The sequence below is a fragment of the Desmodus rotundus genome, chromosome 4 (genome assembly GCF_022682495.2).
Source record: "Desmodus rotundus isolate HL8 chromosome 4, HLdesRot8A.1, whole genome shotgun sequence".
Classification (NCBI taxonomy): Eukaryota; Metazoa; Chordata; class Mammalia; order Chiroptera; family Phyllostomidae; genus Desmodus; species Desmodus rotundus.
Genome location: NC_071390.1, coordinates 139,834,852 through 139,856,609, shown reverse-complemented (window position 1 = coordinate 139,856,609; position 21,758 = coordinate 139,834,852). Strand labels below are relative to the sequence as shown.

The 21,758-nt window shown below is 36.4% G+C and overlaps 1 protein-coding gene across 1 annotated transcript in view; it reads right to left on the bottom strand.

The window, feature by feature from the left end:
- MALRD1 (MAM and LDL receptor class A domain containing 1) overlaps positions 1-21,758 on the bottom strand; it is a 543,248-nt gene that overhangs the window by 500,258 nt on the left and 21,232 nt on the right. The window contains 4 exon segments of the mRNA XM_071221350.1: positions 2,920-3,016; positions 14,006-14,061; positions 14,064-14,166; positions 14,254-14,345. Coding sequence (XP_071077451.1) covers positions 2,920-3,016; positions 14,006-14,061; positions 14,064-14,166; positions 14,254-14,345 — 348 coding nt within the window.

Genomic DNA, 21,758 nt, shown 5'->3' with positions numbered 1-21,758 from the left:
CAAGTGGTCTGGAGTGAAGCCCAGAATCAATTACTCCTCCACGTAATGCTAACAATTAGCTAGGTTTAGTCTATCATGATAGTACCTGAACTTGACTGGAGAGCCTCATTTAGCAATTTAATGTTACAGAATTTTACCATCTCTCACATCCCTACCATTTGCAAAATGCAACTCCATCCAAATGCAACCATGCTTTATTATTTTGCTCCATTATTAATCCTCATGGTGCTCTTTTCCTCCCCAAATTTGAGATATTCCCTCAATCTTCACTCTGTTTGAAAAACAAAATACAAAACTCCCTGAACACTCACCTTCAAAGAACATACCATGTGATCTTATCCCAATATTAGCTTTTTCCATAAGAAGACCACTGTCTTTGCACCTCTTCCCAAGGGCTGATTTCCTTTTCCAGTGCTCCATAAAACACAAGGCCTGAAATTAAAGTTCCCATTCCTCTAAATCCTCACTGTTGCTTCTCCACAACGATCTAGTCTTCCATGTGCAAAAACATGTTGGCTCACGATATCCACCTTGTTGCGTCATCCACGAAGGTCTGCTTTCCAAAGTTCTCAAATCTTCTACAGCCCCAAATCTTGTAATTTTATATCAATTTAATAATATCTGTGTGAAATATCTAGCTAATAACTTCATTTTAAAATGCATGCCTCATCTTTAGTAAACTTTATTTTCATACCATCTCAAAAGCAATATGGTTATAACATTATCTAGAACTATTGTTTTAGAAATTTTAGTCTCCAATAGTTTTCTATTTGATCACAACTTTTCTGTGAATGCCCAACTTTCTGATGTTCTCACTCCCACTGCTATTGCTTTTTTACTTCTATAATAATTGTGTAGAGCTTTTTAAAGTGCTTACTAAAATATCTGGCATTTGTCTTTTGTAATTTATTATGATTCATCCACACTGGCCTTTGACCCAGTACATGTATCATGGAAAATTAGGGAGAAGGCTTTGGTTCCCAGGACCATGGTTTTGGTTCCTATGACCACGGATAGAGAGGAAGTTCATGTCTGAAATACCAGTAGAGTTTTATTACAGGCAATCTCAATTCCCAAACACAAACCTAGCATGTTCCTGTGTAAATTTGTAATGCAAAGAATTTCCATGACAGTAGGCAAATCCTAAATTCTTAACAGTTAGGACAGTCCAGCAATTGTTAATTTCATTGCCTCATTCACCTTTGAGGGTGATTAGCTAGACTGGCCCATAATTAGGACTAGTTAGGGATCACTTTGGCTGACTCCAATTTCTGTAGAGACTATGCAACAGAATACAAAGAACTGATGACGTGATCAAGGTCAGGAACTAGATGTTTCATTAAGAATCAAGCGTAAGCTGGCTGTGCTGTGGACCCAGGACTACCATGCAGGGTAACAGAAGAAGGAATATTAGGGGAGGTCTGAATAGCAGAGTAGTCAATAGAGTTTGCTTTACCTGAAGTCACCATGTGTTTGATACTGACATATCGCATCCCTTCTGATAAGGCTAATAAATGTTAACTTCTTTCAGTGAAAAAGCATTGAAGTTTATATTTCAATTATTTACTTCTAGAAATGGGTAAGAATTACACTCAGTGCCTTTCAATTTACCTCCACTTCAATGTATCTATATTCAGTTTATCACATAGTAGTAATTTCTTACCTAAGAGATGCTGAGCACAAATATTGCAACGAGAAAGATAACTTTTTGTGTTCCAGTGTCAGAAGGGGCTGACACAGCTACTTTAAAGCCCTGTCTTAGCCTGGGTGGTACACGCTTGTAAGCTGTTACCGTATGAGTAGGGGTGCTGTGGAAAATCCACGCCCAATACAGACACCCTTTGTCAAGATGTCCTGGTTTCCCTTAAGTAGACCAACGCATCTGTGCTGTTCTTTTTTTTTCTTTATTTTTATTGTTTACACTCTTACAGATGTCCCCATTTTCCTTCCCTTTGCCTACCTCCTCCCCCTTTCCCTCTCGCTCCTCTTCCCTCTGGCCATCACCACAGTGTTGTCTGGGTTATGAATATATGTTCCTTGGCTAATCCCTTCACCTTCTTTCACCCAGTCCCCCCTCCCCTCTGTCTATTTTGTATATAAGTTTATTTTGTTCATTAGATTTCACATATAAGTGAGATCATATGGTATTTGTCTTTCACTGATTGGCTTAATTCACATTTACTGTAATTAATCATATTTTTATACCAAATTAGAACTTGGAATCCTCTCTAAAAAATAACTATCTTTATTCTGATAAATCATACTACAGTATAATAAAATTTACAAAAGAAAAAAAATCTGTCAGCTACCTGATATAGATTTAATTCTTGCTTGATTATTAGGCTACATTAATTTTGCTTAATTAAATTAAATTTTAACACTGAACTTTTCTACTGATAACAATGTGAATGGGGGATTGAATACTATCCAATTAATATAATTAAGGAACCAATGTGGATCGTTTTTATATCTGATATAGTGGTTTATTGATGCAGTTGTTTCAGTCTAAATAGAAAATAGATTTAACTCATATCTCTCTCCATTTGTGTCTCTCAATGGGATAATCACATTAACTCTGCAAGAATTCAGTTTCAAGTCTATGGAAGCCAGTTTTTCTCCGTTTGCTAGAAGGCATAGATTTCTCTCTGTTAAATTGAACTAGGCAGTGAAAACACTGCTAAAAGTTTTCAAATCTGAAACTAAATTATCCCCTTCAACTCTTTATAGCATCAGTCAGTGAAAACTATAGCCTATATTTACTCTAGCACAGATATAGTCATTGTTATACAATGCATTAGACAATGGAAAACACTCTAAAACATCAGGCAAAAATAAGGAGTGGACCAAAGTCATTACAAAGTTTAAACTGCACTGAATTTATTGTACACAGTAAGGATCAAAGAGAGAAAAAGTTCTTACCATTTGCAGGCAAGCAGCCTGAACTGAAAGATACATCATCAGTAGTTATGACTTCATCCTGTTTCTGAGTTGAAATCATTTGACCTTGAAAAATAACCTGCACCAAAAAAACCAAAACAAAATAAAAATATAAAGCAAAGAACATCACTGTCTCATAACTTGGAGGTAGTGAGCCTACGAACAGGAAACATGTCACTTTTAGAAGCACATGGGTCACTGTGCCAATTCCAAGTGGAAAGAGACAAAAGCACACATACTCAAGGGCAGGAAAACGTGGTCATTTCTGTATCTCACATGTCTTGTGCAGGGTAGGTAACATGTTCATGAAATGAGGCAATATTCACCTGGCTTCTGCCCTATAATCACCTTCTGTGTTTGGTTCCATGTGTTCATGCTCTTTAGTATTTACCAGCTTTTGCACCCAGCTCCATCTTGAACTCTGGTTCTTGGCATTTCAAAACTTTGCCCCATTTCTCCCTCTGCTTTTCTGTATTAACTCACAGCCTTGCCTTGGACGCGTTCGTGCTATCCTCCAGCATATTTTCTGTCATGCTCCAAACAGAGCTTGGGATGTGGACTGGAAATGGTTGCTCAGTGACTTATTGTTAAAATGACCGAAAGTTATATTCTGATGTGCAGCCAGCCCAAGTCTGCACCAAGAGAAAATGCACAGGTATAATAAATCTGAAAAACTTAGAAACTGCTCTCCAGTTTCTTAGTTACTTAAATCAATAGAAAATAGGTGTGTTGATAAAGAGCATTATACCCCCCTTACTATAAATACCACTGATGTTTGAGGCTTACTTCATGGATACGTTAAATTTGTGTTCATTGTTTAGCCTTCTTTTAGCACTATCATTTTATTATTTTTAAAAGCACTGCCTTTTAGCTAAACAACTTGTCTGCATGCAGTCAGCCTTAGCACCTCATCTATCTGTGCTGCAGTCTCCTTTGTTCTGGCACCACCTGATGCACTGAGACATTTCCCATCAAACCAGACACTATCTGCTAGTCTGTTAAAAATATGATGAGAAATATCCATAATCTATTGAGCAACTTGTCAATATGTAACCCGAAGAAAGTCATCTTTTCTTCACATAAAACAGAATAACTGTGACTAGTTATAAAACAAAACCATGTTGGAAAAGTAGTGATGTGATGATTTTTATATGAAGGAGGAGCAGCAGAGTGGTTAAAGGATATATTTGGAGCCAGATACCTGGGTTCAGGTCCCAGCTACACCATTTAATAGCAACATGACCTTGTAGATGTTACTCAAGATCTCTGTGCCTCAGTTTCTTTTTCTTTGTAAAAGGGTATTGACAAAAATAGTAAGTTATTACCCATGTGCTATGGCTTATACAAGAATAAATGTGTTATTACATGTACAATATCACTGGATACATCATTGGCATTTAAATGTGCCAGCTATTATAACAGATTTATTAAAATATTTAAGCTATTATATGAATATTGTGCTTACAGAAAAAAATATATTCTCTACAGATTAACATTTTTTTCTTGAAAGCTTTTTCATGTAGACACATTCCCCAGTTCTTGCCAAGCTAAGCTTATGCACACACCTATAGTAGCCATGTAAAAAGAGACAAGTAGAAATAAATGTTAACAAATCATCAGACTCTTCTATCTTTCTCTACACTCTCTCCCCAATCCAATAATCCCCAGGGTTTCAACTGTCACTCAAGTTGATGAAACAAATTTGTATCACAAATGTCAACTTCTCTTCTGGGCTCTCCTCCCGTGTCTCCACAACCTGCCTGGCATTTTCAAGCAGATGGTGTAAAGAACTTTTAATTCATAATGTTCTTTCCCCCGAACTGGATCTGTCACCTGACCCTCATTCTCTGACAATGGCACCAGAAGACCTGCTGCTCTTCAATGCTCAAAACTTCAAACTGACCTTTGGAAGCACTTTCTCCTCCAGTCTCATAGCAAATCAGTCAAGACCTGTTAAGTCCTCTCTCCTTTCCATGTCTATTCCCAATCCTCTATCTTCACACAGAATCTAATAAAGTAAATTTAGTTTAAATTAACTTCTTACCTTCATTCCTGTCTTCATCAGAATCTGTAATAATATAACATATTTACTGGTTTAACTAAATTATTGTTAACTTGGTATAACTGAAGAAAAGTTAGTGTGAAAATTGGTTGCCGGTTGAGTCTGCTGATCCAGCAAGAAAAACTGTTTTCCATAGGGAAAGAACTATTTCTCTAAGTGTAGCAAAGTTTACTAAAGAGTCTTTGTGGCTATGAAACACAAGATTCACCAGGCATTCCTAGATGAATTCCAGCTAGTTAAATATGTTCCAACTAAAAGATTTTCCAGGGACATTGGTTGGGATCCTAAAAAGAGGGATGAGTTGAATTACATAATCCCAAAGATGATTTCAAAAGCCAGGCCTTAAGGTCAGAGGCTGTGTTGCTGTATAGTAGTTGTATTTCTTAGGAAAGTGACATCTAACATTCCTTGTTTTCTCCCAAACTTGGGCAAAAGATTTTTTTCCCAAATATCCACCTCATTTTAACAGTGTTAGGGAAAATAACAAGAGAGTTAAAAAGTGGGAACATAAAGCAAATTACAACATAGATAATGGAGTCAGGTATGACCTACTGTGACCCGAGAACAAACATGAGAAAAAGGTCTTTCACCCCAAACACTTTAAGCGAAGGTGACCTTTAAAGGGAGAGAAGGGGTCAGCACTTCAGCTGCTTGATTTAAAATCTTAGATGAAAATTTGACAGTAGGTGAATAATGGGCATGAACCCACTGGGTTTATACCAGTAACTACATGAACAGAGACTCTTATAAGGATACCTATTGTATTAAAGGTTTCTTAATTAGTAGTATACATTCAATAGTATTTCCCAAGTAAACATGTAAAAACCAAAAAGATGACTAATCTTTTCCTCATTACGTGTTCAACAGTAAATATTCTTCAATTAAAAGATAAAATGCCATAGATTATAATTTTGAAAAATTTGAGAGTAGAATTTTTTAAATTAAGATAATAATGAATATTTTTATATATGAATAACTTATCTTTCTCCTGTATTTCAGATTAGGAGGCTGCTGAAAATGTTCTGGCATTTCTGAAATGGAATATCAAAGAAATGACAAGTAAATAATATCATATTAAAAATGCTTCTACATCTTTTTAAAATTCAGGCACTGACTTCATTTAGCTGAAGAATTCAAACATTCAACTTCAAACCCATAGTCAGTGATATACTTAGTAATATAGTATTCATTCCTTCCTACCCATAAAGCCAACACACGGGCTCCCTTCAAGAACAGAAATGGGTAGGGAATAAATGAAGGTCTTATTTGAATTTGGGACTAAATTTCTCCTATGTGTTGGGATTGTTTTATTCTTTGCCTCCACCAATATTTTATGAGAATAGTACAATTAGTTACTTACATCTTCAATTTTGAAAAATGTGATTGAAGTTCATCAGCACCAGGCAATGCATAATAATGTTGTTTTACCCAACGCTGTAGACAAAAGAATATTTAATGAGTATCGCACAACAGATCTGACCAAATCTGAGGGTTGGGTTACTTCTTTCCTATATCTTAGAAATCTTCACAGTGCTTTAACATGACAAAAAAATTATAGTGGCTGAGCAACTAAATGACTGAGATCTGAAATCAAACTATACTAGGTCCTAATCCGGCTGAACTTTAGTAGGTTATTCCTCTGTCTACAGCTCATAACCCTCATGGGAACAATGGAGTAAATTAGAGCTTTACTGCAGAGGACTGAAGGAAGACAGTTAGTGTTCACAATATAAGACAAATGCACAATGGATGAAATGCAGTGCCTTACATATAGTGAGCGCTCGATAAGTGGTAGCTGTTATCACTCCTTAAATATCTTCATGAACTTACAGAAGTGCAGCTGTCTTTGTTGACTAAATGCATGCACATCACTGTTTATTTATGTAGCAGTATTCCCTTAGAAACTAACATGCTTTAATTTTATTAGGGGATGAAAGTGATAAAGCCCTCACAATCCAGAGGCTTTCTCAAAAGCTAATGCTAAGCTAGGGTCCACCTGGGACTAAAATCTGCTATTTAGATATTTCTAAAGGAAGTGTGAACAAGCTTTAAAATGATCAGAATGCAGCATGGAAGGGAAATTGTAAAAAACAGAATAATTCCCAGAGGCTTTTAAATTGATGAGGCAGGAGATTTTGGCTGGAGACACTGATTTCAAGATGCCCTGAAACAAGTGTCTCACTAAAGCTTTTCAGGAACGAGCTACTGGGTGGTGGCAGACAGTATTACAAGCACAGCACATCTCTGTGGCCCAGCTACACAAAAACAAATGACCACCTGCTCAATTGCTGACGGGTAGAATGAAAGCATTCCTGCAAGTCTTAAAGACTAATAGAGGCAAAGATCCCAAAAGAGTCGTATTGTTTTCGAATTTTTAGAAAGACTTTAAGATAGAAGCACTGTTTTCATATCAGCAATAAAGCGTTTGGGGAAACAAATTAATACGCTGCACATGCATCTGCTTTGGATGAAACCACTGCTGCATTTTAAAGTCCTCAAATGAACAACCCTGCCGCCTCAGCTACTTCTGAACTGCATCAGAGATGATATACTTGGGAGTCTTAGGTTTTACATTTAGCTACTACATATATTTGAATTCAACCCACACAATGTGCCATTTGGGAAGGGACAGCCAAGAAATACAAGGAAGTTATTTTACTACGTTTACCCTACAAGATCCAGTAGGTTTCAGCTCTGCCAACACCCAACTCTGCTTTTCCACCAGCAAAGACCCTGACCTAAAGGTACACACATAAGAAGATAGTTTGACTTTTTTTAAACATCCACTCTGTTTTATGGTTGGAAAAGATGTGTAAGTGCTGATAAAGTTTTTATGTACACAACATTCCCATCTCAGTCATTACAGTTTACACTCGCATACGCACAGAAGGGGCTTCAGCAGGTTCACCCTTCAGCATCTATTCAGTGTGACTCAGTCCCCTCCCAGGCACTTTTAGCTCTGTATTACTGCTTTTATTGTTATTGGAGAAAGACAGAAAGACATAGGGGAGTAAGAAGAGAAGTGCAAGAGAAATCTAGAAACTTCTAGCAGTTAATCACACTATAACACCCACAACAAATTAGATACATTACTTTTTGTCTGGGGGCTCATTCTGCACGCCACTCCCCACCAACTCCAGGAACACGCTGTGGCCCATTTCCCTGCCTGTCAAAAATATTCTCGTGGCTAACCATACATCAGATAAGGGGTTAATACCAAAATATGTACGAAACTCATACAATTCAACAGAGAAAGAAACAAAAAATATGGGCAGAGGACCTGACATTTTGCACAAATGGCCAACAGGTACATGAAAAAGTGCTCAACATCACTGGTCATTAAGAAAATGCAAATCAAACCCCAAACGAGATATACTTCACACGTGTTAGATGGCTGTTATCAAACAGACAAGAGATAATGTGTTGGGAGGGTCTAGAGAAAGGGGAACCCTTATGCACTGTTGGTGGGAATGGAAATTGGTACAGACACTACTGAAAACAGTATGGAGGGCCTTCAAAAAATTACAACAAGAACTAACATATAATCCAGCAATCCTTTTTCTGGGTATGAAATCAATAAAAACAAAATCACTATCTCAAAGAGATATCTGTACTCCCATATCTGCAGCACTATTCACAATAGTTAGGACATGGAAACAGCTCGTGTCCACCAACAAAGAGTGAATAAAGAAAATGCTGTGTATACAGATGAAGAAATAATTCAGAAAAAAAGGGAAATCTTCCATTTATGACAACATGGATGGACCTACATAGTATTACGCTAAGTGAACTAAGTCAGACAGAGAAAGACAAATAATATATAATCTTACTTATATGTGTAATCTAATAAAACCAAACTCATAGCAACAAAGACTAGAATGATAGTTGCCAGGGACTGTGTTATGAGGGAAATGGGGAAATCGTGGTCAAAGGATACAACTTCCAGTTATAAAATAAATAGGCTCTGGGCATCTAATATGCAGTGTGGTGAATGTAACTAATGATGCTATTATACTTACTTGAAAGTTGCTAAGAGAATAGATCTTAAATGTTTTTGCCACACAATAACAAAAATGCAACCTGTAATTATGTGAGGTGTTAACTAACTTTATTGTGTTAATCATTCCACAATACATACTTGTATCAAATCACCACCTTGTACTCTTAAATGTATACAATGTTATATGCCAATCATATCTCAGTAGAGCTGGTAAAAATATCTTTTCCCATTGGAACTGGGAACATTCCCTGAATCCCACCTAGTGTATCTCAAATGTCCCAAATAAGTCTCTGTTAAATAAATGAATCAATTGTTCACAGGAAGACTTAAATGTCTGTTGGCTTAAGATACCCTCCCAACACACACCAATATTTGACTTCAATAGAGTGAGAGGCTCAAAAGACAGAATTGTGGCTCCAACAATACAATACCACTTAAGTCCTATCCATCCAGGTGTCATTTAACCATTTATTAAGTGCTTTTCTCTGATCTTCTTCAAATCCCCATTTAGTTTACAAAAGCCTGAAAATTCCAAACTACAGTGATTTTACAACAGCTCAGTAAAAAATATGCCATTGTTACATCTTATAATTCACTTTTTATAATAGAGATTTTGTTCATTCTCCTCTCTTTCCTCTTAGCCATTCAAAATAGCTGAACTTACACTTCTGGCCAAGATGGAGGCATAGGTAGAAATGCTTCGCTTCCTCAAATAACCAAAATAAGGATAACAACCAATTTAAAAGCAACAAACAACCAGAAGTGCCAGAAAATCAAACTGCATGGAACTCTGACAACAAAGGAGTTAAAGAAACATTCACCCAGACGGGTAGAAGAGGCGGAGATGGGAGACAGGCAGCCCAGCGGAGAGGACATGGGGCAAGGCAGCAGACTGCCAGACTGCGGCATGTGAGGCAGGGCTGGCTGAACAGAAAACTAAAGACTCAAAACTAGCTATAAAATACTGTGGGGGTGGTGACAGAGGGAGAAACTCCCAGTCTCACAGGAGAGTTCATTGGAAAGTGGAGCTAGAGCAGAGCAAATGAGCAGCATTTTTCCCTCTCTGACCCCTCCCCCACAGACAGCACTACAATGCAGCAAAGAGGGTTGCCCAACCCTGGCAAATACCTAAGGCTTGGCCCCTTAGAACAGAACAGTTGCACTGAGACAAAGAAATATGGCCCAAATGAAAGAACACATCAAAACTCTAGAAAAAGAGCTAAGTGACCAGGACATAGATAACCTATCTAATGCAGAGTTCAAAACACTGGTAATCAGGATGCTCACAGACTGATTGAGCTTAGTTACAAAGTGAAGGAAGAAATGAAAGCTACCAAAAGTAAAATAAACCAAAATATGCAGGGAACCAACAGTGAAGTGAAGGAAACTGGGACTGAAATCAATGATCTGGAACACAAGGAAGAAATAAACATCCAACCAGAACATAAGAAAGAAACAAGAATTCAAAAAAATGAGGAGAGGCTTAGGAACCTATGGGACAACTTTAAGCACTCTAACATCAGAATCATAGGGGTGCCAGGAGAAGAAGAACAAGGGCAAGAAATTGAAAACTTATTTGAAAAAATAATGAAGGAAAACTTTCCCAATTTGGCAAAGAAAATAGACTTCCAGGAAGTCTAGGAAGCCCAGAGAGTCACAAAGAAATTGGATCCAAGGAAGCACACACCAAGACACATAATAATTAAGTTACCCCAAATTAAAGACAAAGAAAGAATCTTAAAAGCAGCAAGAGAAAAGGAGACAGTTACCTAGAAAGGAGTTCCCATAAGACTATCAGTTGATTTCTCAAAAGAACCCTTGCAGGCAAGAAGGGGCTGGAAAGAAGTATTTGAAGTCATGAAAGGCAAGGACCTACATCCAAGATGACTCCATCCAGCAAAGCTATTATTGAGAATGGAAGGGCAGATTAAATGCTTCCCAGATAAGGTCAAGTTAAACAAGTTCATAATCACCAAGCCATTATTATATGAAATGTTAAAGGGACTTACCTAAAAAAAGAATATGATCAAAAACTATGAACAGTAAAATGGCAACAAACTCATAACTATCAACAACTGAACCTAAAAAACAAAAACAAAAACTAAGCAAACAACTAGAACAGGAACAGTAGAAGCGAAATAGAGATCACACAGAAGGTTTTCAGTGTGGAGAGTGAGGGGAAGAATGGGGGGAGGAAAGATACAGGGAATAAGAAGCATAAATGGTAGGTACAAAATAGACAGGGGGAGGTCAAGAATAGCATAGGAAACAGAGAAGCCAAAGAAATTACATGTACAAGCCATGGACGTGAACTAAGGCAGGGGAGGAATTCTAGAGGGTGGGGGAGTGCAGAGTGGAGAGGGGATGAAGGGGAGAAAAAAGTTGTATAACTGTAATAGCATAATCAATAAAATATACTTAAAAAATAAAAAAATAGCTGAACTTAAAATTCAATCCAATTCATCGCCTTAAGTAGGGGATATAGAGGAAAAAAATGAACAAATGGGACCTCATCAAAAGAAAAAGCTTTTGCATGGCTAAAGAAAATATCAGCAAAATGAAAAGGGAACCAATTGTAAGGGAAAACATATTTGCCAATGATATCTTGAACAAGGGTTTGATCTCCAAAATGTATAAAGAACTGAGATGACTCCACTCCAGGAAGACAACCAACACAATTAAGAAATGAGCAAAAGACCTGAACAGACACTTCTCCAAGGAGGACATACAGAGGGCCCAGAGATATATGAAAGGATGCTCAGCATCACTAGCCATCAGAGAGATGCAAACTAAAAACACATTCAGATACTACTTCACACCGGTCAGAGTGGCCAACATAAACAAATCAACAAACAACAAATGCTGATGAGGTTGTGGAGAAGAGGGAACCCTAGTGCACTGTTGGTGGGGATGAAGACTGGTACAGCCATTGTGGAAAACAGTATGGAATTTCCTCAGAAAACTAAAAATGGAACTGCCTTTTGACCCAGCAATACCATTGCTGGGAGTATACCCTAACAATCCTGAAACACCAATTCAAAAGAACCTATGCACCCCAATGTTCATAGCAACACAATTTACAATAGCCAAGTGCTGGAAGCAACCTAAGTGCCCATCAGTAAATGAATGTATCAAGAAATGGTGGTACATTTACACAATGGAATACTACACATCAGGAAGAAAGAAGGAGCTCCTACCCTTGGTGACAGCATGGATGGAACTGGAGAGCATTATGCTAAGTGAAATAAGCCAGGTGGTAAGGGACAAATACCATATGATTTCACCTTGAACTGGAACATGATCAACAAGAGAAAAAAGCAAACAAAATATAACCAGAGACATTGAAATTAAGAACAATCTAATAATAGCCAGAGGGGAGTGGGGAGGGGACTGTGGGGAGAGGAGTTTACAGGAACTAGTATAAAGGACACATGGACAAAACCAAGGGGGAGGGTGGAGGCAGGGGAGGGTCGAGGTGGGGGAGGGAGGTGGGTTCAGCTGGGGTGGGGTGGAGGGATGGGGAGAAAATGCAGACAACTGTAATTGAATAACAATAAAAAAATTTTTAAAAAAGAAATGAGCAAAAGACCTGAACAGACACTTCTCCAAGGAGGACATACAGAAGGCCCAGAGACATATGAAAGGATGCTCAGCATCATTAGCCACCAGAAAGATGCAAACTAAAACCACAATGAGATACTACTTCACACCAGTCAGAATGGCCATTATAAACAAATCAACAAACAACAAGTGCTGACAAGGTTGTGGAGAAGAGGGAACCGTAGTGCACTGTTGGTGGGAATGCAGACTGGTGCAGCCACTGTGGAAAACAGTATGGAATTTCCTCAGAAAACTAAAAATGGAACTGCCTTTTGACCCAGCAATTCCTAAGAATCCTGAAACACCAATTCAAAAGAACCCATGCACCCCAATGTTCACAGCAACACAATTTACAATAGCCAAGTGAAAGACAAATACCATATGATCTCACCTACAAGTGGAACCTAATCAACAAAACAAATAAGCAAGCAAAATATAACCAGAAACATTGAAATAAAGAATTAACTGACAGTAACCAGATGGGAGGGGGAAGGGAATGAACGGGGGAAAGAAGAGGAAGGGTTGTCAAGGAACATGTATGAAGGACCCATGGACAAAGCCAAAGGGGGATAGGATAGAGGGTGGGAGATGGGAGTGGGTGGGGCAGGGGAAAGTGGTAACAGAAAAATGGAGAGAACTATACTTGAACAACAATTAAAAAAAAGGAAAAAATTCAATCCAATTCAAATTGTATGCATTATGCAAGTGTCAAATGCATCACATATCAGATATTTCTGTTCTCCTTATCAAAATTATAAAATTGATTATATTATACTATTCTAATAACAGATAATAAAGGAAACCTACTTGGGCTAAATTCCCTTACAAATCATATTTAAAATGCTTTAAGATCCTCTTTTTAACTGGAAAATTTCGTTTGTCCCAAATGTTAAAACATGCAATACTTTTCCAAGAACCCCTGTAATAGTTATTAAATTGTAATTTCTACCATACATGAGTTTTATTATGCTGCATAAATAAATTTATCTTTTACAGGCTTTTTCTGGCTTTAATTCCCAAAATCATTTTAAAAAAATAAAGGCTATATTAAATAACCTTGGTTTAACTATGAAATGAATTTGACAATTATTTCATTTCTACAGCATTTGGAATTAGTAGTTAAATTAAACAGTCTATTTCCTCATTACCCAACACAACCTTTTTCTCTCAAAAGCATGAGAAAAGTATGAAAGGAAAGTGAACCTTAAGAATAACAAATGAAAAACAAAACAGGGCATTGGAATAGTAAGAGAAATAAAGAAAAAATGAGGGGACTTCAAGAAGAGAATTAGAAGTTCATACTTTACTGATATATCAATATATCACCCCACATTCATTGGGCATTAAAAATGTGCATATTATTACTTTCCTTTCAAATGCATAGTTAGAAAACACAACACGCATACCTGAAGTTTCTGGGAGCACCAGGTGTTGATGACATATCTCTCCCACTGTTTTGGGGCCCAGCTGTGTTCTGCCACAGTGGCTGAACAGGACCGCCACAGGTAGTTCAAAGGCCAGCTGTTAATTTGCCTCTCACATGGCTGGAGGAGTAATAAAATGTAACCTGTGAAAAATAATTAATATTCAAACAATTATAATAAAGAAGTTCCCAAATGTAAAAATTTTCAAAATGCTGTGCACTTTCAAATACCTGACAACCACGTTGGTTGTTCATTGGAAGAAAAACTCAGCTTTTTAAGTTTGAAGGAGAGTCCACTGTGGAGACCAGTGAGAGAAAGTGGGCTGTTAGAAACAAGAGTCAGCATCCAGATTCATCAGAGAGACCACTGGTAAGCTTAGATGGTACACCAGGCAGTAATTCAGGCTTACATCCACATCGGAGGAATATATTTTTTGTTCAAAGAATGAAACATTTAACCACATATAACCATGTGCTTTTGACAATGGTCTGACTGATATTTTCCACTTCATTATATTCTCCATTTAAATAATTAATAGTGATTATATTCTATAGCACTATTATGGCCTGCAGTCCACCCAATTTATGTCACAATATATACAAAGTTATAACTCTGCAAAGATGGTACCCAAAGAAAATATTACCTTAGGACTGCCCACCAAAATAAGTAATTCGGGAAGAATTCAAAAGAGACTGTTGTCTGTTGTGATTTTCTCTAGAAAGAATTGGATCAAATAATCCCAGGTTTTTGCAGGATTATGGAAAACAATACTAAGACCTGATACTCTGCTGTGTGCTGCAGTACAAGCCGGGCCAGCTACTGTTTAAAAGCCTATAACATAAATGAAGATCACTCCCTGGGCTTTCATACATTTCTTGCAATGCTTAACAAGGTTATAGTGTATAATATGGGAACCACTATTTTTTACTACTCTACTTGGTGTGCCACTGTTTGTCAGAAGGAATGAAAAATGTTTCTGATGATGATTGCGATGATATATCTACCCACGTTATTGGGTGGTATTTTAAAGTTGGGTTGGAAATCAGATTTAATCATTTCATAGAAAGAATTAATAATAAAATTATGAAACCTTAAAAACTTCTTTTTGCCTAGACCTATTCTGAAATTGTATCCTAATTAAACAGAAAACAATATTAATGATTACTTAAGAATACAATCAGATGCCTAATTGAAATCCCAGAATAACTGAAAACTGTTCTGAGAATGTGCTCCCTGGAATTGTTACATAAACACAGTTTAAATGAAGAGTTGCTATCATGGTGATACAAGGGGACTATCATTAGTTTGCTTTTCATGTTCAGCAGGTAAAGCAAATATTAAGCAAGTGAATAATTACTTAAGCATAGAGACACATGGATGTATTGTTTTAGATTTAAATAGTACTATTAGCAATAGACATGGTAATAGTATACAACAGATCCTAAATTATTGTTTATAAACAATAAGCTACTGAAGAGCACTTATGAATATACAGAAAAAATTACTTTCATTTGTCAAGAAAATTACTTAAATTAATCATGTTTACTTTCAAAACTTTGCTAAAAAATTCAATTTGTCACATTATCCTAGTAAATAATACAGTAGCATTTGCAATGAAATAATAAATCCTTTAAATAAGTACAGTGTTTTATAAACTATGACATTTGTTACGTGTTATAACACTATAAATTAATCTGTATTTTGTCAGAAATTAAATAAAGGTTAATCTTTAGGTTATTACACAAAGTAATGGTTTTTTAAGAGGGTTTTTTTTAGATTTTATTTATTTATTTTTAGAGAGGGCAAAAGGGAAGGAGAAAGAGGGAAAGAAACATCAGTGTGTGGTTGCCTCTCACACACCCCACACTGTGGACCTGGCCTGCAACCCGGGTACATACCCTGAGTGGGAATCAAACCAGGGACCCTTTGGTTTGCAAGCCAGCATTCAATCCACTGAGCTACACCAGCCGGGCACTAATGTTTTAAATTTAGAAACAGTTTGAAATCCTTTAACATTTTCTCTAGTAATAAGCTTTATTTTCATGGGCAAAGTCTGTATTTAAAGTACACCCAACAGCACTATCTGTTTTCTACCTTTAATTCCAACTCAGTGATAAAAACAGGCATATTTTAAAATGCACTCTTAATTTAGCTTACTCCCTATAGTATGAATATAGAATTTCTTTAATCACAGATGGAGATATTTCTCAGAGAAAACTACCATCTTATATAAAGTTTTCTTGCCTTCCATAAGACTTCAGTCATCAAGTCTAAGAGTGTAAATGAAAGAAGCAGAATGTAAGTTTTTCTCCCTTGCCCATTCCCTCATCCGACACCCCCTCTTGCTACTGGCTCTAAACATGAAGAAGAGATTTGTGAAGCTGATAACAAAAAATATATCCAATACTGTCTCTACATGCCCCTCTTACTCCTTGAAGGAGCCGAGTAACATCACATCACACATATATCATCATCATCATATGTCTCCTATTAATATCTAATATATTCATTTGTTTATATGATTCATAAACACCTATTGTAAGCTTACCTCCATAAAAGTAATTACACAGTGTGTGTTTAAAATATACTTAAAATTAACCTGTAATTAAAAATAGAAATACCTTTTGACCCAGTGATTCTACTTCTGGGAATATATCCTAAGAATCCCAAGACACTAATCAGAAAAAATACGTGCATGCCTATGTTCATAGCAGCATTATTTACAATAGCTAAGATATGGAAGCAGCCCAAGTGTCCGTCAGTAGATAAGTGGATAAAAAAAACTGGTACATTTACACAGTGGAATTCTATGCAGTTGTAAGAAAGAAGGAACTCTTACCCTTTGCCACAACGTGGATGGACCTGGAAACTATTAGGCTAAGCAAAAGAAGCCAGTCAGAGAAAGACAAATACCATATGATCTCACTCATATGTGGAATCTAATAAACAAAATAAACTGACAGACAAAATAAAATCAGAGGCATGGATACGTGAAACACACTGACAGATCTCAGAGGGGAGGAGGAGAGGGGGGACTGGAAGAGATTAGCCAAAGAATATATATGTATATCTGCATAGCCCATGGACACAGCCAACAGTGTGCTGAAGGCCAGAGTGGAAATCAGAAGCTTGGTGGAGGGGGAAAATAGGGATGGGAATGGGGGACATCTATGATAGTGTCAACAACAAAAAAAATTTAAAATGATAAAAATAAATAAGTAAGCTTGTGATAAAGTGTTAATTATTAAACTTATAAATAATATAAACACCATGATTTTATTTATAATCCTAAATGTTTATGTCAAAGGACTTTCAAAAATATTTTTTTCAGTTTCTGGGTAGGTGTTGGAGAAAAATCCAAACATAACCAAGATTTGATAACCAAGAAAAAGAAAGATTATAAAATATATAAGCAATAAAACCATGAATCAAGTTTTGAGGCTAAATCTAGTAACTTTGGCAGTGAATTCTACCAACTGTGATCCTCAAGAAAAAGAAGGTAGAATTCTCAGTCTCACTTTCTTCAACCATAATAAGGAGCCTTGTATTTCCTCCATTTCCCAAGTTCTAGGTGATTCATGGGAATGACTGTGACCAAGAGAAACAAGTGCTACTGCATGCTACAGAGTAACAGACTGGCTCAAAGGAACTCAAAACATTGAGTATGTTAGCAGTGAAATAAGATCGTTCTCAAAAATATTTTCCAAAAGATCAGGCGTCAGGAATGGCTCACCATGACAAGGTCCAAGAACTGACGCAAAGGTTAAAATGTCAAAATTTTTGGACAGGGGCGAGTGTGTTTTTCCATGACAGAAATATGCCTCAGTTCAGATAACAGACAGGAAATAATAGTCTTAGATACAAACTCCTTTTCTCTATTGATATAGAGAATGTCAATAAAGAGAAATTATAATATCAAAAATTAATCATAATTGTTATTGTGATCACTAAAATCAAAATTATAATTCAGTGTTGACGAGTAGACAATATATACAGATGTAATTTGTGGCAGTAACAGCATAAAGGTGGGGAGAATGGAGCTAAGTAGGACAAATGTTTTCATGTGCTATTGCCATTAAATTGGTATTAATTCAACCCAGATTGTTTTAATCGTTGGGCCAGTCATTAAAAAATGGTTCAAAAATATAGAGCGAAAAAAGTGATTTACTATGATACACTAGGAAATATCTATGCAGCACAAAAGAAAACAAGACAGACATGAGGCAGACAGAAAACAAACAGTAGATGGCAGGTGTAAATCCTGTCTCATCCATAATTTCGTTATATGTAAATGACAAAGTCTCCAATCAAAAGTTCAAGGTTGGTGTATTGTATAAAAATATGGTCAACTCAAAAAGTACGTCTCTTGTAGAAATCTTGTAGAAAATAGAAAGTTAAAAAATAATATACAAACGATAAAAAGAAAGAGAGCTAGACATCCGGGGGAAAAAAAAACATTTTAACACACAAAAAATGTTTTAAAGATAAATAAGGACACATTAAAAAAAAGAATCTGGTAGTTACTACAAGTGGTAGTTACATAATAGTCATGGGGATATAAAGTACAGTGTAGAGAATACAGTCAATAATATTGTAATAACTATATATGGTGTCAGATGGGTACGAGATTTATTGGAAGCGATTACTTTGTAAGTTATATAAATATCTAATCACTATGTTTTACACCTGAATATTGTATGTTAACTGTGATTATTATAAGTTATATTTTAAAAATAAGAGATAGTCCCATCTGGTGTGGCTTAGTGGATTGAATGCCAGCCTGCAAACCAAAGGGTCACCGGTTTGATTCTCAGTCAGGGCACATGCCTGGGTTGCGGGCCAGGTCCCCAATATGGGGCACATGAGAGGCAACCACACATTAGTGTTTCTCTCCCTCTTTTTCCCTCCCTTCCCCTCTCTCTAAAACTAAATAAATAAAATATTTTTAAAAATAAGAGGTAGACAACATGATTAAGCTGTAACAAAAAATAATAATAAAGGGAATGAAAAAAGCTTTTTCAGTACTAAAAAACTTTCAACAAAGAAATTCTCAGTCAAAGAAGGATAACTAGACAATTCTACAAAACATTTAAAGAAGACAACACCAACTCTTCACAAACTTTTTCACAAATTAAGAGAGGACATTTCCTAACTTATTCTGTGGAGCCACAATTACCTTGATTACAAAACCAAACACATCACTAGAAAAGTAATATTCATGATAAATAGAAATGTAAGAACACTACACAAAATACTAGAAAACTTCATTGAGTGAGATATAAAAAGGATTATTCACCATGACCAAGTGGAATTTATACTGAGAATCCAAAGTTGGTTTAACATATGAAAACCAATCACTATAAATCAATCAAGTAAAGGCCAAAAATCACATGATCAACTCGATAGATGCAAAAAACATATTTGACAAAGTCTAACACTCTCTCGTGTTACAAACACTCAACATAATAGTCACAGAAGGGAATATGCTCACCTGATAAACGGCATCTACCAAACGCCCTCAGTTATCACAACATTGAAAAAGTTTCTCCTGATAGGGATAAGATTTCTGCTACTGCCACTTCTAGTCAACACGGCACTAGAGTTTCTACGCTGGCAACTAGACAAGGAAATTAAATAGTCAGCACCCAGAATGGAAATAGGAAGTAAAACTCTCTCTATTTGCAAACGACCTGATATTGTATACACAAGGTCCTAAGGAACCATGTGATTGCATTGGGGCCACTTGAACTGTCCAGGATAACCTTCCTATTTTAAGTGTATCTTGTTAATAATGTTAAATACATCTACAAAGTTCTTCCACAGAAGTACCTAAATTAGTGTTTGATTGAATAACCTGGGAATGGGAATCTTGTGTGTGTGTGGGGGGGGGGATTGCATCTTTAGAATTCTCCCTACCACAATTAGGTACCCACTAATTTGGTTCTCTTGTTCCATTTGCTGTGTTTTAAGGAGTTGACCAAAATCTATAAAGCCTAAAGTAGTTGGGTCCCTGTAATTTATTCTTTGACTAATTCAGTTATAGGGCACATTGAATCTATGTGACTACAAATTATAGTTGCCAGACTTAGTTTGCAGAGAACAGAAATCTGCTCTGTCATTTTAACTGGTAAAATTCGCTGTCCGTTTTTATTTGGTTATTTCATTGTATTTATTTCAACAAACTAATATTTGATTTTGTATATTTCTGTTGAATTTGAATTATTTCACTTGTGCCACAGTTAATTTGAAAACTATATACCCATATAAATTTAACAAATAAATAAGCCATCTGCCTGTAAAGATAAAACTCCTGCCAAAAGGAAAGCAAATTATACACAGGAAAATATTTCTCCAGAGAAATTATAGAATATATATTTAGCTCTAATCAAATAAATAATATTTACTATTTACTCTAAGATATTTGACAGCTTGCCTACTTATGTGGAGAAGTTTCATTGATGTCTATCAGTTAATTCAAATAATCATCTGAGTTGCCAATTCTTATTCCCCGATTGACGTATTACACTGAATTTGAAATAAAAGAAAAGGGAGAATAAACATACTATATTATACTATAAAATAGGCATAAAGTTTGTTGAGGAATTATGAAAAACCCATGTAACTTATCCACATAAATGCACACTCCCGCAGGCACAGATCAAGGACCTTGATAGTATTAGCTTGACAATCAGAAACTTGTGGAAGAAAGTAAAGCTCTGTGCAAACGCCACTGGAGGCAGACTGCATCACTAAGTGCCAAGTGTGCACGCCCTTGAAACTTGTCATGCAGTGACCCCACATCCATCGACGTCTCTCACTCCTGCTGCCTGGCTGGACAGCAGCAGAGTGAGAAGTGTCAACCGGAAAGGAGTTTGGATAGAGGAGGGAAAAGAGAAAAGGACTTGGTACTGATGAGTTGCCTTTCGGTGACATATTTTTGATATTCCCAAATACGCTTTTGACCTAATCTTCATCTACAAAGATGTACCACCTAATCGTAGCAGACTGCTGTATTGCCGCCTGAGCACACCATGCGTCTCTCCGTGGTTCTGTGTCACCCTTTTGGTCTCAACTATCTTCTGTTACTTCACTGTGCATTGAATACCATTCAGCTTTCAGGCCAGGCCCTTTCTCAAATGCCCTACTCCTTCTCAGTGTCAGAATGTCCTTGCAGACACGGGGCAATTTGCTCAGACTAACACGATAGTACTTTTTAAATTTCTCCTTGTGTTGTAATTAATTGTGTTATTCTCAGAAATGCTCTCCAAAGACACACGACACTGTGAGATGCAACAAGTGTTCGAATAGTCTTTACGGTACTCCTAGAATTGACCGTGATGACTTACACCCTCTGAGATTAATAAAAGCATTTGAATTAAAATGAACAATTGTCACCATTACATATACATATGTGTACATAAACATATAAAGTTATTTTCATCTTTGATTATTTTTTACTTTTAATATAGTATAACTACAACATTCCAAACAGGACAAGTAATGCACTGTAATTCTACTTCAAGAACACAAATATTATATGCATTTTTATTGTAAAAAACAACTTTAACTAGTATAAAAAATCTCCTAAATTAAAAATGCAGATGAATTTTTAAAATAACATTGATAATAAAGCTGATTCTTACACAGAATCAGGGTGTACATCAAGATAGGCCTCACTGATGTTTGCTAAAAAAGTGACCACCGACCACTAAAATTAAGATTATAATGTATCTGT